The sequence below is a fragment of the Pleurodeles waltl genome, chromosome 1_2 (assembly GCF_031143425.1).
Source record: "Pleurodeles waltl isolate 20211129_DDA chromosome 1_2, aPleWal1.hap1.20221129, whole genome shotgun sequence".
NCBI lineage: Eukaryota > Metazoa > Chordata > Amphibia > Caudata > Salamandridae > Pleurodeles > Pleurodeles waltl.
Genome location: NC_090437.1, coordinates 958420038 through 958437332, shown reverse-complemented (window position 1 = coordinate 958437332; position 17295 = coordinate 958420038). Strand labels below are relative to the sequence as shown.

The window sequence follows — 17295 nt, the reverse complement described above, 5'->3', positions numbered from 1 at the left end:
TTACATACCCAGCGCATTACAGTGATTGAAACCACGAGCAAAGAAAGATGTAAAGCTAAAAAGAAACTAAGGCGAGGGGGTGGGTTCAAAGATCTCAAACCAGCTCATTTGGGCTTTAGATCTAAATGCAGTAAGAAAACTCCCCAGTAAATGTGCAGGCAAGGAAAACATTCCTCTGTAAGGCAGGTATTTTACAATGTAGCCGGCTAAGCTTTGGAACGTTTAGAATTTTCCACCATTAGAGAAGAGCAGTTCGTCCCAGGTTGGCTTCTGCTAGTCCTGGTTTCTGTAAGGTTTAACTTCAGCATGTCCACACCGAGTTATAACTATACTGTACTAAATGCATGCAATCAATCAATCAAAAGTCAATTCTGGACCAAATAGTTTTTAGTTTTGAGCCCGATTCCGCTCTTTTCTTGTGACAGAATCTGATCTATTTGGCCCTGTGGGGGAAAGATGGTGGGCGGGGTTTTCACCACACACAAAAAATAAGTTCTTAATAATAGAGGTTATCTTTTTTTATTAAAATATATTTTGTTTTACAAAGAAGGCATTACATTTTATATTCTTTTCTTTCTCTCCGCTACTTTCTGGTTCTATAAATACTTATTCTGAAATGCAGAATCCATACAATAAAACATTGTCAGTGACCGGTGTTTTTCCTTTCAGCTGCGTACAAATCCAGACAATATACATAATCGTTTCTACATCCAACAATTAGCTTTGTCCCACATATCACAGGTGAGGAGAAAACTTCTCCTGGAAGTTTGTAGGTAGCCCTTAATATTCCAGACTCTGCCTCAAGGATCCACATCGTTCCATCAGTTGAGGCCGCTGCTACAAAACTTTCATTTGCCCCATCACGAGCACAGAAATAAAATGGTGTAGCATAGACTTTAGCACTAGTAGGAAACTTCCACTTCAAACCGCCACTCAGACTGCAGCAATATAAAAATCCGTCATGGGACCCAAAAAATACTGCTTGCGCAGATAAACCTGAGATACATGGTGTTGAAAATATCGGTCCATTCGTGGAAAAATGCCATATCTGCAAAAACAAATATCAAAAAATTACTTCATGTTTTACAATCAAACATTTGTATTTTTTTGAAATATAAAGGAAGAATCCAAACAAATTTATAGACTCATTAGTCATTAAAATTACTTTGGGTTATTAGCTGTAAAATGGAATGTTAAAAGAGGAAACCTCAACTTTCAAAATATATTAAATGTGTGATTTAATTTGCGGATTACCATTATTTTGATAATATCCTCCAAATCTTTGGGACGTTTGATATTAAAAACTCCAATGGCAGAATCGAATAGTCATAAATTCCTTCACATCTTTTTTTGCACATGCCAGCAGCTTTGTATTCGCTGCTGTGAGCATCTCGTTTAATCAAATCTGTAAAAGCACTCCTCAACTACTTTGTTAAAATACGTTAAAGTTAGTACACCAGAGTGGGGCGATCAGATTAATTTAGTTAATTAACTTGTGAAATGTAGGTCTTTTGAGGTTACGAGTAGCAGTTACTATTGATAATCACATCAACTTTAACTTCCCTCTAACTTTATTTTTTAAGCAAATTGCATGTTCTTTTATAGGTTAAGGGTCTTACAATGGTGGAGAGCATCACTGTTTGGCTCACACAGATGTATACAAACACCTCAAAGATTAGTTTTTTGAGGGTTATATCTTAAAGAAGCCAACACAAACTATATTTTAGTCCATGATTGCAACACTTTGTTTATGTTAATTTTATTGATTATGCAAGGGGGTGTGTTAGATTTAGGAACATAGTTAGCAGGAGTCTAGCTCTGTCATGATAATCTACTGCCCGCTACTGTAAGCGGAGTTGAATTGCTAAATAAATTGGATTTAGTGGCTCATTTATCTATGTGGCCTGCAGTGAAAGTTGACCACTGGAGAACTAATAACATTCTTTTAAGTGGTAGTCGAGAGATAAGCCTTTTCTAGTGTGATAGCCCTGGCCATGGATTCCAGTTCGTCTTTTAACTGATAAAGCAACTTTAGAGATGCAACAACACAGTACATAAAAGAACAGTGTTTTATCATCCATAGGTCAGATTCCCCTTAACGACCTGCTACAGATCACAATGAACAGTGGTAAGGACTGCAAATAAGCTGTGATGAGGATGACTGGTACGTAATAAACAAGTTACTTATCTTCGGTAACAAATGATCTGGTACAGACATTCTTGTTGCAGATTCCTTACCTTAGAATTTCCCAGAGGAGTCAGTCTGGATCCGGAAATTTTTCTTCTAGCAGTGCCCTTGTGCCGCCGTTAGGTGGCATCAGTCAACTCCGTGTCGGTCGTTGGCATCGTGGTTGCCGGATGTGACGTCGTGGGTCGTACATAGGCACCACCCTGGTGAGGTGACGTCACTTTCTTATCAGAACTTTCCACACCAGAAGCACGGAGCAACGAAGAAGACTGACTCTGATGTGGCACAACTAGGGGCCCTGAAAGGGAAGTCCCTGTCCCTAGAAATCAATTCGCAGAGTGGGGAGGATGGGTGGGTCTGTAAGGATTCTGCAACTAGAATATGTCTCTACCAGATAATTCTTTACCGAGGGTAAGTAACTTGTTCATCTGATAGAGACTTCAAGTTGCAGATGCCTTACCTTAGAACAGATACCCAAGCAATAACATCCCAGGAGGCAGGTCTGCAGGACCAAACAGGCAAAGTATCCGTCCCTTCGGACCTGTCTGTCCAGGCAGTAGTGTTTAGTAAACATGTGCATGAACGCCCACGTTGCTGCCTGGCAGATGTCCAGGACTGGAACCTGCATGCTAACGCAGTGGTTGCAGCTGTTGCTCTGGTGAAGGAGCACACAAGCCCTCTGGGGGTTGCTTCTTAGCCAGTGCATAGCGCATTTTATTGTGGAGAACCACCTATCTAAAGATGGCAAGGTGATTGATTGGCCTACATGAAAGGGCGTGACTACTTTAGGACGAAAAGAAGCCCAAGTACGAAGTTTCACCTTGGAAGGGTGGATAGAAATGAAATGTGGGTTCGAAGTAAGAGCCTGCAGCTCACTCACTCTGCAGGCAGAGGTGATAGAGACGAGGAAGACTGTTTTCAAAGTAAGCAGGTGAAATGGACTGTTTTAAAACAGCTCAAAAGCTGCACACATTAGCTAGGTAAGAACTAAGTTCAAATCCCATTGCGGCAATATGAACAGGGAAGGAGGAAAGAGATGGGTAAGACCCTTAAGAAATCTTCCAACAATGGGAGATTTAAATAAAGAGGGTTGATCAGGCAATCAGCGGAAAAGTCGAGACAGTAGACAAATAACAATTGACCGTTCCCAGAGCAGAGCCCTGCTGGGCCGAGAAAGGACAAACAAAAAAACCCTCAGAAAGAGGAGCGGATAGGGGATCAACAGACTTGTCTGGACACCATGCCACAAATTTATTCCATCTACAGACGTATACCATTTTGGGGGAGAGACCCCTGGCTGCCAAGATAACATTGCAGACTTGGGGCGGAAGGTCAAAAGTTGTCAACTGCCACTGCTCAATCTCTATGCAAGGTGGCAGAGACTGAAATCAATCAATCAATCAATCAATAATTTATAAAGCGCGCTATGTACCCGTTAGGGTTTCGAGGCGCTAGGGGGGGTGTTGGAGTGGGGGTGGTGGTGCTGCTATCGTTCGAAGAGCCATGTCTTGAGGAGTCTCCTGAAGGTGAGGAGGTCCTGGGTCTGGCGTAGTGAGGTCGGGAGTGCGTTCCAGGTCTTGGCAGCGAGGTAGGAGAAGGATCTGCCGCCAGAGGTCTTACGCTGGATTCGGGGGACGATGGCGAGGGCAAGGTTGGCAGAGCGTAGTTGACGTGAGGGAACGTAGAAGTTGAGTCTGGTGTTCAGGTAGGTGGGTCCGGTGTCGTGTAGAGCCTTGTGTGCGTGGGTGAGGAGTTTAAAGGTGATCCTCTTGTCCACAGGGAGCCAGTGGAGGTCCCTCAGGTGAGGGAAGATGTGACATCAGCGGGGTATGTCGAGGATCAGGCGGGCGGATGCGTTCTGGATGCGTTGGAGTCGTTTGATGTCTTTTGTTGGGATGCCTGTGTAGAGTGCGTTGCCGTAGTCGAGTCTGCTACTGACGAGGGCTTGGGTTACCGTCTTTCTGGTTCCTGTTGGAATCCACTTGAAGATCCTGCAGAGCATACGGAGGGTGTTAAAACAGGAGGATGAGACTGCGTTGACCTGTTTGGACATGGTGAGGGCGGAGTCGAGGATGAAGCCGAGATTTCGTGCGTGGTTGGCTGGGGTGGGTGGAGGGCCTAGGGCGGTGGGCCACCACGAGTCGTTCCAGGCCGATGGGGTGCGCCCGAGGATGAGGATTTCCGTCTTGTCGGAGTTAAGTTTTAGGCGGCTGTTGCTCATCCATTCGGCGATGGATTTCAGTCCCTTGTGAAGGTTGGCTTTGGCGGTGAGAGGATCTTTGGTCAGGGAGAGGACGAGCTGGGTGTCGTCGGCGTAGGAGATGATGCTGAGGTTGTGCTGGCGGGCCAGTTGTGCGAGGGGGGCCATGTAGACGTTGAATAGCATTGGGCTTAGTGAGGAGCCTTGTGGGACGCCGCAGATGAGGTTTGTGGCTTTGGAGTGGAAAGGTGAGAGTCGGACCCTCTGGGTTCTGCCGGAGAGAAAGGAGGAGATCCAGTTGAGGGCTTTGTCTTGGATGCTGGGCTTCGTGTAGACGGGTTAGTAGGGTGCGGTGGCAGACTGTATCGAAGGCGGCTGATAGTTCTAAGAGGATCAGGGCTGAGGTTTCGCCGTTGTCCATTTGTAGTCTGATGTCATCTGTGGCGGCGAGGAGTGCAGTCTCTGTGCTGTGGTTTCGTCTGAATCCGGATTGGGAGGGGTCTAGGATGGAGTTGTCTTCTAGGTAGTGGGCGAGCTGTGCGTTGACGATCTTCTTGATGACTTTCGCTGGAAAAGGGAGGAGGGAGATTGGTCAGAAGTTTTTGAGATCGTTGAGGTCAGCCTTAGGTTTCTTGAGGAGAGGTTGGATTTCTGCGTGCTTCCAGCTGTCCGGGAAGGTAGCGGTGTTGAAGGAAAGGTTGATGATCTTGCGGAGTATGGGGGCGATGGCGACGTCGGCTTTGTTGAAAACGTGATGTGGGCAGGGGTCCGAGGGAGATCCTGAGTGGATGGAGTTCATGGTTTTTAGGGTTTCGGCGTCGTCAACTTGGGTCCAGGTGGTGATGTGGTCGGCGTGGGAGGAGTTGTTGGGGGTGGGGTCTGGCGGAGGTGAGGCGTTGAAGCTGTCGTGGATGGCTGCGATTTTCTGGTAGAAGAAGGTGGAGAGATCGTCGCAGAGTTTCTGGGATGGAGGGATGTCGTTGACATTGGCGTTGGGGTTGGAGAGTTCCTTCACGATGCTGAAGAGTTCCTTGCAGTCGTGAGCGTTGTTGCTAAGGCGTTCTGTGAAGTGGGAGCGCTTGGCGAGTCGGATCAGTTGGTGGTGTTTACGGTTGGCTTCCTTGAGGGTAGCAAGGTTCTCGGGTGTGCGTTCGAGGATCCATTTTTTCTTGAGTTTCTGGCAGGTGCGTTTGGAGGTGGTTAGTTTGTCTGTGAACCAGGCTGTTTTTTTCTTTTCTTGGTTGGCGGTGGGTCTCTTGAGTGGGGCTAGGATGTTGGCGCAGTTGAGGATCCATTGTTGGAGGTTGATGGCGGCGGAGTCCGGGTCGGTGGGGTCGGGTGGTGGGTTTTTGGCGAGGGTGTTGGTGAGTTGGTCTTCGGTGACTTTTCCCCAGCGGCGGTGAGGCGGAAGAGGGGTGCAGTGGTGTTCGGTGTTTTTCTTGAAGGAGAAATGGACGCAGTGATGGTCGGTCCAGTGGAGTTCGGAGGTGTGGCTGAAAGAGATGTGGTTGCTTGAAGTGAAGAGTGGGTCAATGGTGTGGCCGGCGATGTGGCTGGGAGTGTTGACCAGTTGAGGGAGTCCGAGGTTGGAGAGGTTGGTGGTCAGTGATGCGGTGTTGACGTCATTGTTGTTCTCCAGGTGGAAGTTTAGGTCTCCCAGGAGGATGTAGTCTGAAGAGGCGAGGGCGTGGGTGCTTGCGAGGTCGGAGACGGTGTCGCTGAAGAGGGCTCTTGGTCCTGGAGGACGGTATATGAGGGTTCCTCTGAGGGTAGTGTTGGGGTCCGTGTGAATCTGGAAGTGGAGGTGTTCGGCTGTTTTGAGGGTGTCGTCCGTGTGGGTATGGATCTTGAGGGTAGCTTTGTGGGCAATGGCTATTCCTCCGCCGATTCCGTTGGTGCGATCTCTTCTGGTGATCTTGTAGCCATCAGGGATGGCGATGGCGATGTCAGGGGCCGAGGAGTCGTTCCACCAGGTTTCGGTCAGGAAGGCTACGTCTGGGGCGGTGCTGTCCAGCAGGTCCCAGAGTTCGATGGCGTGCTTTCGTGCGGAGCGTGTATTGAGGAGGATGCAGTGCAGGTGGTTTGTGTTTGTTGTTGCTGGCTTCGTTGTTCTGTTGCAGGTGAAGTTGCAGGTGCGGCAGGAAAAAGGTCCTTTGGTGTGCTTCGGGCTGGCCTGGAAGCACTCTGTGGAGGGGCCAGGGTTGAAGGCGAGGAGTTCGCTGGCCGAGTAACGAAGGCATGGGGCGCGGGGGCGCGAGGACCAGGGGGGGTGGTGCTGGGCGCGGTCCAGGCGCGGACGGGCGCAGATGGGCAGCGCCAGCCATTAAGAAGGGAGGGGGGAGGGAGGAGCAACTGGGAGGCGTGAGGGAGTGGCGAATGGGGGCGCGAGGGGGGCGGGGCCGCAGGGAGGCAGCGGCAGGGAGAGAACTGCAAGGGGGAGCGCCCAAGGGGTGAAAACAAGAAAAACAAGGCACAGAAAAGTCGGGCACAATTTGAAAACAGTCACAAAAATACACTAATGGCACAAAATACAATCGGGGCTCAGCAATCAGAGGGGCACAACGGGGGCAGACGCGCAGGAGGCAAGGCGCTTGAAAAACAATAGAAAACACTTACAGAACGGCGAAAAGTGGCACAATCAGAAGGGGCACGACGGGGGCAAAAGCGCAAGGAGGCAAGGCGCTGAAAATATAGAAAAACACTTACAGGACGGCGGAAAGCGGCACACGGGTCAAGTGAAGCTTGCTAGAGCCCACTAGACACCAGGGATGAGGCGCAGGAGGATGCCTGCAGGTGGAGGAGGGCCTCTAACACGCTAGCAGCAGCGTGGGCGGGGGTCAGAGGCAGGAGGCAGCAGGTTGGTGCTGCGGACGTAGGGGGCGAGCTCTAGACCTAAGGCAGGTCAGAGGTCGCTCACTCGCGACGCGCAGCACCAGCCATTAAGAAGGGAGGGAGGAGCAGCTGGGAGGCGGGAGGAAGCGGCGAATGGGGGTGCGAGGGGGGCGGGGCCGCAGGGAGGCAGCGGCAGGGAGAGAACTGCAAGGGGGAGCGCCCAAGGGGCGAAAACAAGAAAAACAAGGCACAGAAAATTCGGGCACAATTTGAAAACAGTCACAAAAATACACTAATGGCACAAAATACAATCGGGGCTCAGCAATCAGAGGGGCACAACGGGGGCAGACGCGCAGGAGGCAAGGCGCTTGAAAAACAATAGAAAACACTTACAGGATGGCAAAAAGTGGCACAATCAGAAGGGGCACGACGGGGGCAGAAGCGCAAGGAGGCAAGGCGCTGAAAATATAGAAAAACACTTACAGGACGGCGGAAAGCAGCACACGGGTCAAGTGAAGCTTGCTAGAGCCCACTAGACACCAGGGATGAGGCGCAGGAGGATGCCTGCGGGTGGAGGAGGGCCTCGAACACGCTAGCAGCAGCGTGGGCGGGGGTCAGAGGCAGGAGACAGCAGGTTGGTGCTGCGGACGTGGGGGGCGAGCTCTAGACCTAAGGCAGGTCAGAGGTCGCTGAACAAGTTCGGGTGGAGAACCCTCTCCTGCTGAGGCGACAGAAGATCCTCCCGAAGGCGTAGTCTGATCAGAGGATCGAAGGCCATGCTCAAGAGGTCAGGATACCATACTCTTCGTGCCTAGTCCGGAGCCACAAGAATTACTTGGGTCCGGTTGTTCTTCATCTTCTTGAGAACTCTGGGCAGAAGTGGTATTGGCAAAAAGGCTTAAAGGAGGCCTGAGCTCCACTGAAGACAAACAGTGTCGCCAGCGACTGCTGCCTTGGAAACTCAAAAATGAGAAACAGCTCACATTGCACGTTCTCTGCAGAGGGAAACAAATCTAACCAGGGCTCTCCCCACTACTGAGAGACCTTGTGCCACCTACGGATGGAGATGCCATTTGTGATTGGCCAGGCACTGATGGCTGAGTTTGTCTGCTCTTACGTTCAGAGAGCTCGCCAGATGTTGAACCACCAGGGATTTGCCCTGATGTTTCAGCTATGTACAGAGGTGGAGAGCCTCCTGACAAAGGGCCCACATCCCCACCCCAGCCTGTTTGTTGCAGTACCACACAGCGGTGGTGTTGTCCGTGAACACCTGCACCACTTTCCGCTTGAGAGAGGGAAGGAATGCTTTCAATGCTAGTCTGATCGCCTTAAGCTCCAAAAGGTTGATATGCATCTCGGACTCCGCCGGAGACCAGATGCCTCTGATCTCCACCGCTCCCATGTGGGCGTCCCATCCCAGGAGTGAGGCAGCTGTCACTACAGTTGCATCTGGTTGGGAAAGAGAGAGGGATCTGCCTGTGACCCAATCGTGGTTCAAAAGCCACCACTGAAGATCTTGCACAGTCCCCTCTGAGATCTAGACCAAGTCGTAGAGATTCCTCGGATGCTACGCCGACTGGAACTTCAGGTCCCACAGCAGATCCGCATATGCAATCTGGCATGTGTCACCAACAGGATGCAGGAGGTCATGAGGCCCAGCATTCATTCTCACGGAAATCCAGGATAGACGCTGAAACATTGGTATCATAGCCTGAATATCCTTGATTCGCCACTTGGGAGGATAGGTCTGAAACTGCACTGTGTCCAGAACAAATCAGATAAAAGGGAGCGTCTGACAGGGAGTCAGGTGTGACTTCGGCACGTTTATAGTGAACCCCAGCAAATGCAGGTCTGCTGTAGTCTGAAGGTGGGAAAAGACGGCCTGGGGCGAGCTCGCCTTCAACAGCCATTCATCGAGGTAAGGGAAGACTGAAACCCCTAACCTGCGCAGATGAGCTGTGACCACCACCATCACTTTGGTGAACACCCGAGGGGTGCTGGTAAGGCCAAAGGGGATCAAGGTCAATTGAAAAGGCTGGTGACCTACCGCAAACCACAAGTAATGTCTGTGGGCAGGCAGGACGGGAATATGGAAATAAGCGTTCTGCAAGTCCAACCCTAACATCCAGCGTCCCGGGCAGACATGACCTGAGCCAGAGTGAGCATTTTGAACTTCTCTTTCCTGAGGAAGAGATTGAAGGACCGGAGGTCGAGGATAGGGCGGAGGCCCTTGTCCTTTTTGGGCACCAGAAAGTGGGCAGAATAACAACCACAACCTACTTCTGGTACATGGACCCTCTCCATGGCTCCCTGGGCCAAGAGAGCCATAAACTTCACGCGGACAAGTGGCAGGTGATCCGCCGTCATCTGACTGTAGGATGGTGGCATGGCAGGAGGGGTAGTGTTGAAGGGGAGCAATTACCCACTTTGGGCTATTTGCAAAACCCACCTGTTTGACGTGATGGTGTTCCAACAGGGCAGTTGATGGGGAATCCTGCTGCAGACTGGTCCATGGTGGAGAAGCACCAGATTAGGAAGGTTTGGAGGCTGCAGCAAAGGGAGGGGGGGAGTGGACTGGCTAGACAGCTGGCTCCCTGATCAACGCAGACACTGGCCTGGTCACGCAGAGACAGAGTGTGGGCTAGCGGGAAACAGATGTGCTTAGATGCCCCTTATGTAGCCATGAAAGGGGTGAAAAGCAGACTGAGGGGGTGAGTGGCAGCAGCGAGCCCAAGGGACCGAGCCGTAGCCCAGGACTACTGAAAGCACTTGAGCACTGAGTCTGCTTTGTCCCAGAAGAGACCGGTGCCATCACAGGCAATGTCCATCAGAGCAGATGTCCGTAACCAGGCGTGGCGCATCAAAACCACTCAAAGCAAACGATCTGCCTGGTGGTATCCAACACAAATCTGATTGTGAACTTGGCTGCGTCTCTCTCATCAGCAAAAGCCTGAAGGAGAATGGCTTGGGTCTCCTCCGAGATCTGTGGCAGCACTTGCACGACCTTGTCCCATAAGGTATGAGAGTTATGGCCCAAAAGGTGTGCAGTGTTTACAGACCGCAATGCTAGGCTAGAGGAAGAAAATAACTTCTTCCCAAAGTGGTCGAGCCTCTTTGATTCTCTATCCGGAAGGGAACGCGTCATGGGATGTTGAGGCTTGGATGACCAAGCTCTCGGGGTGGGGTGTTGGGTCTGGAAAGCCGGGTCATTAAGCGCAGGCCTTTGGCGGCGGGCTATTGTCCTATTAATAGGAGTCCCTGAGTTGAGTTTGGACCAGGTCCCCAGCAGGATACCAGTGAGGGCTTCATTGAAGGGCTAAAGGGGTTCCGATGTGGAAGCCCCAGGTTGAAGCATCTCAGTCAGGAGATTGGCCCTGACAACCACCGAAGGTAGCTCGAGACCCAAGACCTTGGCTGCTCTCGCACCACCATGGAGTAGGAAGCCCTTCCTCCGTAGCCACGGTAGGGGGAGAAAGCATACCAGTGTCAGGGGAGTTATCCAGGTCACTGGCTTCTCCCAGGTCCTGAGCCCAGCCCATACTGTCTTCAAGCTGCAATTCTAAAGGGTGTAGCAAACCCTCCATACTCTCACCAAATTCGTACCCATAAGAATAAGGTGTCGCCAGCGGGCCCAGGCAATAGCGGGAGCGTCGACACCGGAACTGTCGTAGGGTAAGGTTGCAAGGGTACGACCAATGCCGGTCCAAATCTGGAAGTGTCTCCTTGGGTGCCCCACGGAGCCAATGCCACTGGCGCACAACCCGTGGGGCCCCTTTCAATCCTGCGGGACCTGAAGGCTCCCCAACAGAGCTGGACTGCCAGAAGATGAGGTGAATGGCTTTGTGAAATTCCTTTAATTGGGCAGGTGCGACTCCGGCTCCTGGAAACTCGGGGAGGTGCAGAGCCAAACCAGAAACAGGCTCCAAAGACAGAGGCCTGGAGTGAGGACGATCCTACTCCTGCGTCTCCACACATATGGGGTGAAGCCAAGGAACGCTTGTGCTTCTGCAACTTTTTCTTGTGCTTACCTGAACGACCCGATGGTTTAAAATGGGACAAGGAGGAGTGGTGATGGCTTTGCGAGAGGTCTTGGGACCTTCCTCTCACCCGAGACCAGGAGCAATGTGGAGCCAGAACAGCTGTAGGCACTGCTCTCTCAAAGCTTCGGGGGGTCATGGCTCGGCAGACGGAGCATGACTTTGGGTCGTGGTTGAGCTCCAAGCACCACAAACACACCAGGTGCAGATCTGTCACCAACATCATGCAGTGTCTAGAAGCCAGGATCTCTAGGAGTAGCTGTAGCTGAGCAGCCAAGGCTTATCTAGGAGACATGCAAAGCTCATGCAATACCACTGTAGTCACACAGTACTCACACACATGAAAGAAAATACTCAGTGTTACAAAAATAAAGGCACTTTATTTAGGTGACACATATACCAAAAATACCATAGAGACTATACTCCCTTAGGAGGTAAGTAATACACAAATTATATACAATAGTATGCAGAAATAGCCGTAAAAACAGTTAGAAAACAGTGCAAATAGTGAAAATCACAATAGTTCGAAATGGGTCTAGGGAAACACAAACCATATACTAAGAAAGTGGAATACGAATGTCGGTTTCCCACCTAGGCAAGTGTAGTGTGTAACGGGGCGCTGGGAGTATTAGAAAACACCAAAGGTAAGTAACAGAACCAACCCCAGAGCCCAGGAAAGCAGGGGTAAATCACAGTAACTTTCCTAGAACACACAAGAACACAAGACAGAAGATTATGCAAGAACCAGAAGATACTGCAAGACACAAGCAATGGATTCCTGGACCTGAAGACCTGTGGAAAAAGGCGACCAAGTCCAAGAAGCACAGAAGAGTCCAGGGAGAACAGGAGCCCCTGCTAACCTGGATGAAGGTGCAAACAAAGAACCAACGGTGAATAACAACAGTCAGTACTGCACCCAAGAAGATGGATGCAGGTTCCTGGTTGGTGCAGATGATGTTCCACGCCGGATGGATGATTGCATTCTGGTTAGCATTGTTGGATTCGCCAACAAGCCTTGGCACAAGCAAAGCTCGCAGTTAGCGGAAAATGGTGCTACCCGGGACCAGGAGGGACCGGGTGGACTCTACCCAGGAGGAGGAGTCAGAGGGGGCTCTCAGCAACTCAGAGAGCCCTCAGAAGACCAGGCAGTGCGCACAGGAGTCCTACAGCACGGGGACAAAGAAGGTGCAAAAGGAGGTCCACGTAGCACTACAACAAAGGGTCCAACGCCGCCGGAGAACCACGCAGGAAGCTGTGCTGGGGGCTGGAGCTGCACGGTGCATGAAGAACTTCGTGGAAGGATGCCAACAAGCCTTGGCAACTGCAAAACATGGGGTGCACGGGCCTATTGTCTTGCATGGGTAGGCAAGCTCTTACCCTCACCAAAGTTGGACAGTTGGACATCAGGACCGTCGGGACACCTTCAGTTCACCACCTGTGATGCAGGATCCATGCATCGCGTCAGGAGAGGGGTCCCACACAAACGGTGGTCGTTGCAGAGAGGTGCCTGTTGAAGCAGGGGAGTGACTCCTTCACTCCAAGGGAGAGTCCGTTGTTCTTCTGGTGCTGGCTGAAGACAGGCTGTCCCCTGAGGATGCACGAGCGGGAAACAGTTGCAGTTGCTGGCAGGAGCTGAAGATACAATGATGCAGAAGTCATATTTGCTACTTTGTTGCAGTTGTAGAGTTCCTGGAGGGGCCAGATGCAATTTCTTCGGTAAGAAGGCGAAATAAAGGATGCAGAGGATTCCTGCTGGTGTCTTGCAATCCAAATCTGAAGACCACCCAAGAGAGAGACCCTAAATAGCCCTGAAAGGGGGATTAGTCAGCTAAACAGGTAAACACCTACCAGGGGAGGGCTCTGACGTCACCTGCTGGCAGTGGACACTCAGATGCTCCCAGAGTGCCCTGCTAACTTGGAATCCAAGATGGCAAAACCCAGGGACCCTCTGGAGGAGCTCTGAGTACCACCCCTGGGGTGGTAATGGACAGGGGAGTGGTAACTCCCCTCTCCTTTGTCCAGTTTCACGCCAGAGCAGGTACTGGGGGTCCCTGAACTGGTGTAGAATGGATTATGCATGGAGGGCACCATCTGTGCCCTTCAAAGCATTTCCAGAGGCTTGGCAAGGCTACCCCTCCCATGCCTGTAACACCTATTTCCAAAGGGAGAGGATGTAACACTTCTCTCTCAAATTAAATCCTTTGTTCTGCCTTCCTGGGCTTGAGCTGCTCAAGCAATAGAAGGGCATAAACCTGTCTGAGAGGTGGCAGCAGCTAGGGCTGCCTGGAAAACCTCAGAAGGCTGGAATGGCAATACTGGGGGTCCTCTAAGGAGCCCCCAGAGTTTATGGAATCATACAACCAATGCTTGCAAAAGCACTGGGGTTTGATTCCAACAAGTTTGATACCAAACATGCCTATGTTCGTAGTAACCATTATGTAGGTGGACATAGGTATTAACCTATGTCCAGTACACGCGTAAAATGGCGTCGTCCCTGAACTCACGAAGTCCGTGAAAATTGTCCTGGAGGTCGTGGGGCATCTCTGCTTGTGCAGCGGTGCCCTCACATACAGGGATTCTGCACCCTGCCCTCAGGGCTGGAGGGCCTGCTATAGGAGTGACTTATAAGTGACCTGGTGCAGTGTAAATGGCAGTGAAAGGGTGCATACACCTTTTCACGCAGGCTGCAATGGCAGTCATGCAGAAGCCTTTGCATGGGCTCCCTATGAGTGGCAAAAGAAATGCTGCAGCCCATAGGGATCCCCTGAAACCCCAATACCCTGGGTACCTAGGTAACATATAGTAAGGACTTATAAGGGGGCACCAGTATGCCAATTTGGGGGGAAATATTGGGTTACCAGTATGCAGTGACAAAATGTAGAGGAGAGAGAGAGCATCATCGCTGGGGTCCAGGTTGGCAGGATCTCCGTGAACACAGTCAAGCACACTGACATCAGACAGAAAATGGGGGTAACCATGGCAAAAAGAGGGTACTTTCCTACAGTACCATATCACCAACTAGTCCACTAGACCACAACTGGGGTGTCAGTGAATCTGGTCCACTAGACCACAACTGGGGTGTCAATGATGGCATGGCCAAGCGGCTACTTCTCCCAAGGAATTGTAATTCTTTTTTGGGCCCTGTTCAGCTTTAGAACATGGTATTTATTTCCACAATAAAACTGAGAATAGATGTCAAAAATCCTAGTTCTATGAAGAAAACATGCAGGTTGAACCAGATCCTGTGGCAGTGGGTTCTTACTGGACAGTATGCATGGCAGATACTGATATTTAGCACTGGTGTTTCAAAGCTTTAGACTATTTCATTATATTTGAATACCAGAGTTCATTTTTTAAGCTTGTCGCTCAAAATTTGCAATACCAAGCACTCAATGCTTACTCCAGTAGGTGCTAAAGGGATTAGAGCACAAATATAGTATAAAGAGTAATCACACACAAACTCATCTCCAGCAGAGTTATCCTTTAACATGACCTGTTTTAGAGGATGGATTTAGAATGAAAGCCCAAAAATCTGCTATGTGACTCTTAGCTCCCCTGATCCCCAAAAAACATCTTCCAAAATCTCAGTACACAAAATGTGTCTCCACATGTGCAGTGTTTCTCCAAAATGCAGCAATTGCCCTGTGAATTGATAATGGAAAATTGGCCACTGTTCAAGCAATGGCTGGGGATCATGGACATGAGGCCCAGGGAAGGGGACTCTTCTTCCCTCTGACTTTCAGCACCAGACCATAGACGTGAAGCCCAGGACAGTGGGGCCACATGCCATCCTTGCAGCACTACATTATAGCTTTGAGGCCAGAGAATGGGACAACAATCCCATGGGCCTCACAGCTGTAGATCATGGTGTGGTGGTCCATGGGGGGGGGGGGAGGGTCAACCCTTCCCCTGGGCCTGCAGTGCTACACCACTGTTGTGAGGCCAATGGTAAAGGACTCCCTTATCGTGGGTCCCCTCTCCTGGGCCTTGCAGCACTAGACTATGGTTGCAAGGCGTAGGCGAGTGCCCACCCCTACCCTATACTGGGCCTTCCTCCTTGTCCTTTTTCAGTCTGGGGTGGACTGTTCCTTCTGGGTGTCTGACGTTAGGTGACCAGTATCTGGGGCTATTGCACAGTTTGGCCACTGGAGGTCACAATGCCACCAAACTTGGCACACTTGCAGGGTTTGTCCTCGCGGTCTGTTGGGTGGAGTTTGGTCCAGCTGCGGCATCCGGTTCCCTGGTCAGCATCCAGTAGTGAAGTGGACTTCACTGGTCTTCTGATCTTTGTTGCAGGAGAGTGATGCATTCACTCTGGAGGGAGATCTACTGGGATTTTCAGAAGTGTGGAGGTGCTCTGGGGGTTTGAAGAGTCTGTCCAATGTCCAAGCAACCCCTCAGCAGTGATTTGAGTCCAGGGTGCAGCAGGCAGGGGTTGGCACTGCCTTCTTGGTGCAGCAGGACTTCAGTTCTCAAGCCTTGGGTCTTCTTTGCTGCTGGTCTTCTTTTGTCCTTGGAATCTGAATCTCTGGTCTGGAGGTGGCCACTTAATACTGTGTTTAGTGGGCATTTAGGGGAGTACCTAGTAGCGACCAATTGGTCATCTATCTTAGGGTGGCTACACCCACAAAGTGACTACTTCCTGTGGGCAGAGGTCACTTCCCTACACCTGATTGGCTATTTTCCTTCCATGCAAAATGGAGGAAAATTATATGGAGGGGTCATCTTGCATGCAACACCTTAGGGGTGGTGCAAGTTGGGGCTGACCATTCCTCCTGTCCTTTGTGTGATTTCCTGCTTTTGCTCCCACCAAGAGTTGGGGTTTGCAATAGGGGCGGCCATCTGCTGCTAGCAGCAGGCTTGGGGCCCGAGTTTCGAGGACGGTAAGCCCTTTGAAGCTCGCTAGTAGGGTAGTGCACATTCCAAGGGGAGGTGTAATAGCACCTCTGCCCAGGAAGGGCTTTGATCTGGGCCACAGAGAGCACGATCTCTCACCCCAGGGTTCCAGAATCTTGTCCAGTGGAGGCAGGCTGGTTGCGATCAGCCAGCAACCATGGTTGGGTAGTTAGCTGTTGCAGGAGGAACTTCTAAGGTGACCCTTGGGTACATTTTTTAATAAATCCAATGCTGGTACTAGATTGGATTTATAATTCTGAGTTGTTGATACCAAACAGCCAAGGGTTCAGAGTAGCCACGATGTAGCTGTGAAACTCGTACTGACCAGTGTCCAGTACATGCAGTTAACATGGCTGCTCGGTTCACTTACTATGTCCTAGGTTTGGCAAGGATACAGTAGGGGAATACTGCTCATGCATCTATGCCCACAAATCCAGTATAGTGCACCCTGCCTTAGGGATGCAAGACCTGCCAAAGGGGTGACTTACCTATATTGCAAGCAGTGTGTAGTGCACAGGGCACACAGGCTGTGTGCCAATTTCGAGTTTGTATTTTAGAAATGCACCAGGACACTCAGCCTGCAATGGCAGTGCTGGGTGCTTCTGGATGCATGGCCCTAAGGGTGGCACAATCTGTGCAGCTGCCCTCAGGGGCCTACCCTTAGTACCCTATGCCATGGCTATCCAAGTACCATTTACCTGGGACTTATAGTGGCAGCCAAATGTGTTGCCAATTGTGCCAATGTATTACAACAGTGTTGGGAAAGAGATGTGGCACAGGGAACCTAGTTGGTAGGGGCCCGGAGCACTAAAAACTTTGAGACCACATCAAATACCAGGCAAAAAGTGGGGACTAACCATGACAAGAGGCCTTTTCACACAATGGGTTAGGGGGCTCCCTCCCCTAATCCTCTCAGTGCTACACCATATCTGATCCAGGGTGTAGGGGTGCCTCGTCTGGGCCCCTCCCCTGAGCACCACTGAAACTGACTTACCGCTCTGTACCATGGCTCTGTGCATGGGTCGATGTCAAGGTACGTGTCCTGTGATATAATTTCCTGTATTTCACGTTGTATTCAATTAGAGGGGCTTAGGACATTCCCTTTCTGCTCTGGCATAGTCATCGGTCAGGGGCATATCCAT

The 17295-nt window shown here is 50.7% G+C and overlaps 1 protein-coding gene across 3 annotated transcripts in view; it reads right to left on the bottom strand.

The window, feature by feature from the left end:
- Positions 1-502: 502 nt before the first annotated feature.
- AASDH (aminoadipate-semialdehyde dehydrogenase) overlaps positions 503-17295 on the bottom strand; it is a 471184-nt gene continuing 454391 nt past the window's right edge. For 2 of the 3 annotated variants that reach the window (XM_069200827.1, XM_069200836.1), the window contains exon 15: positions 505-1048. In XM_069200827.1, coding sequence (XP_069056928.1) covers positions 644-1048 — 405 coding nt within the window. In that variant the 3' untranslated portion in view covers positions 505-643. Of the gene's footprint in view, positions 1049-17295 lie in introns of all 3 variants that reach the window. The other variant, XM_069200843.1, reaches the window with a different exon arrangement.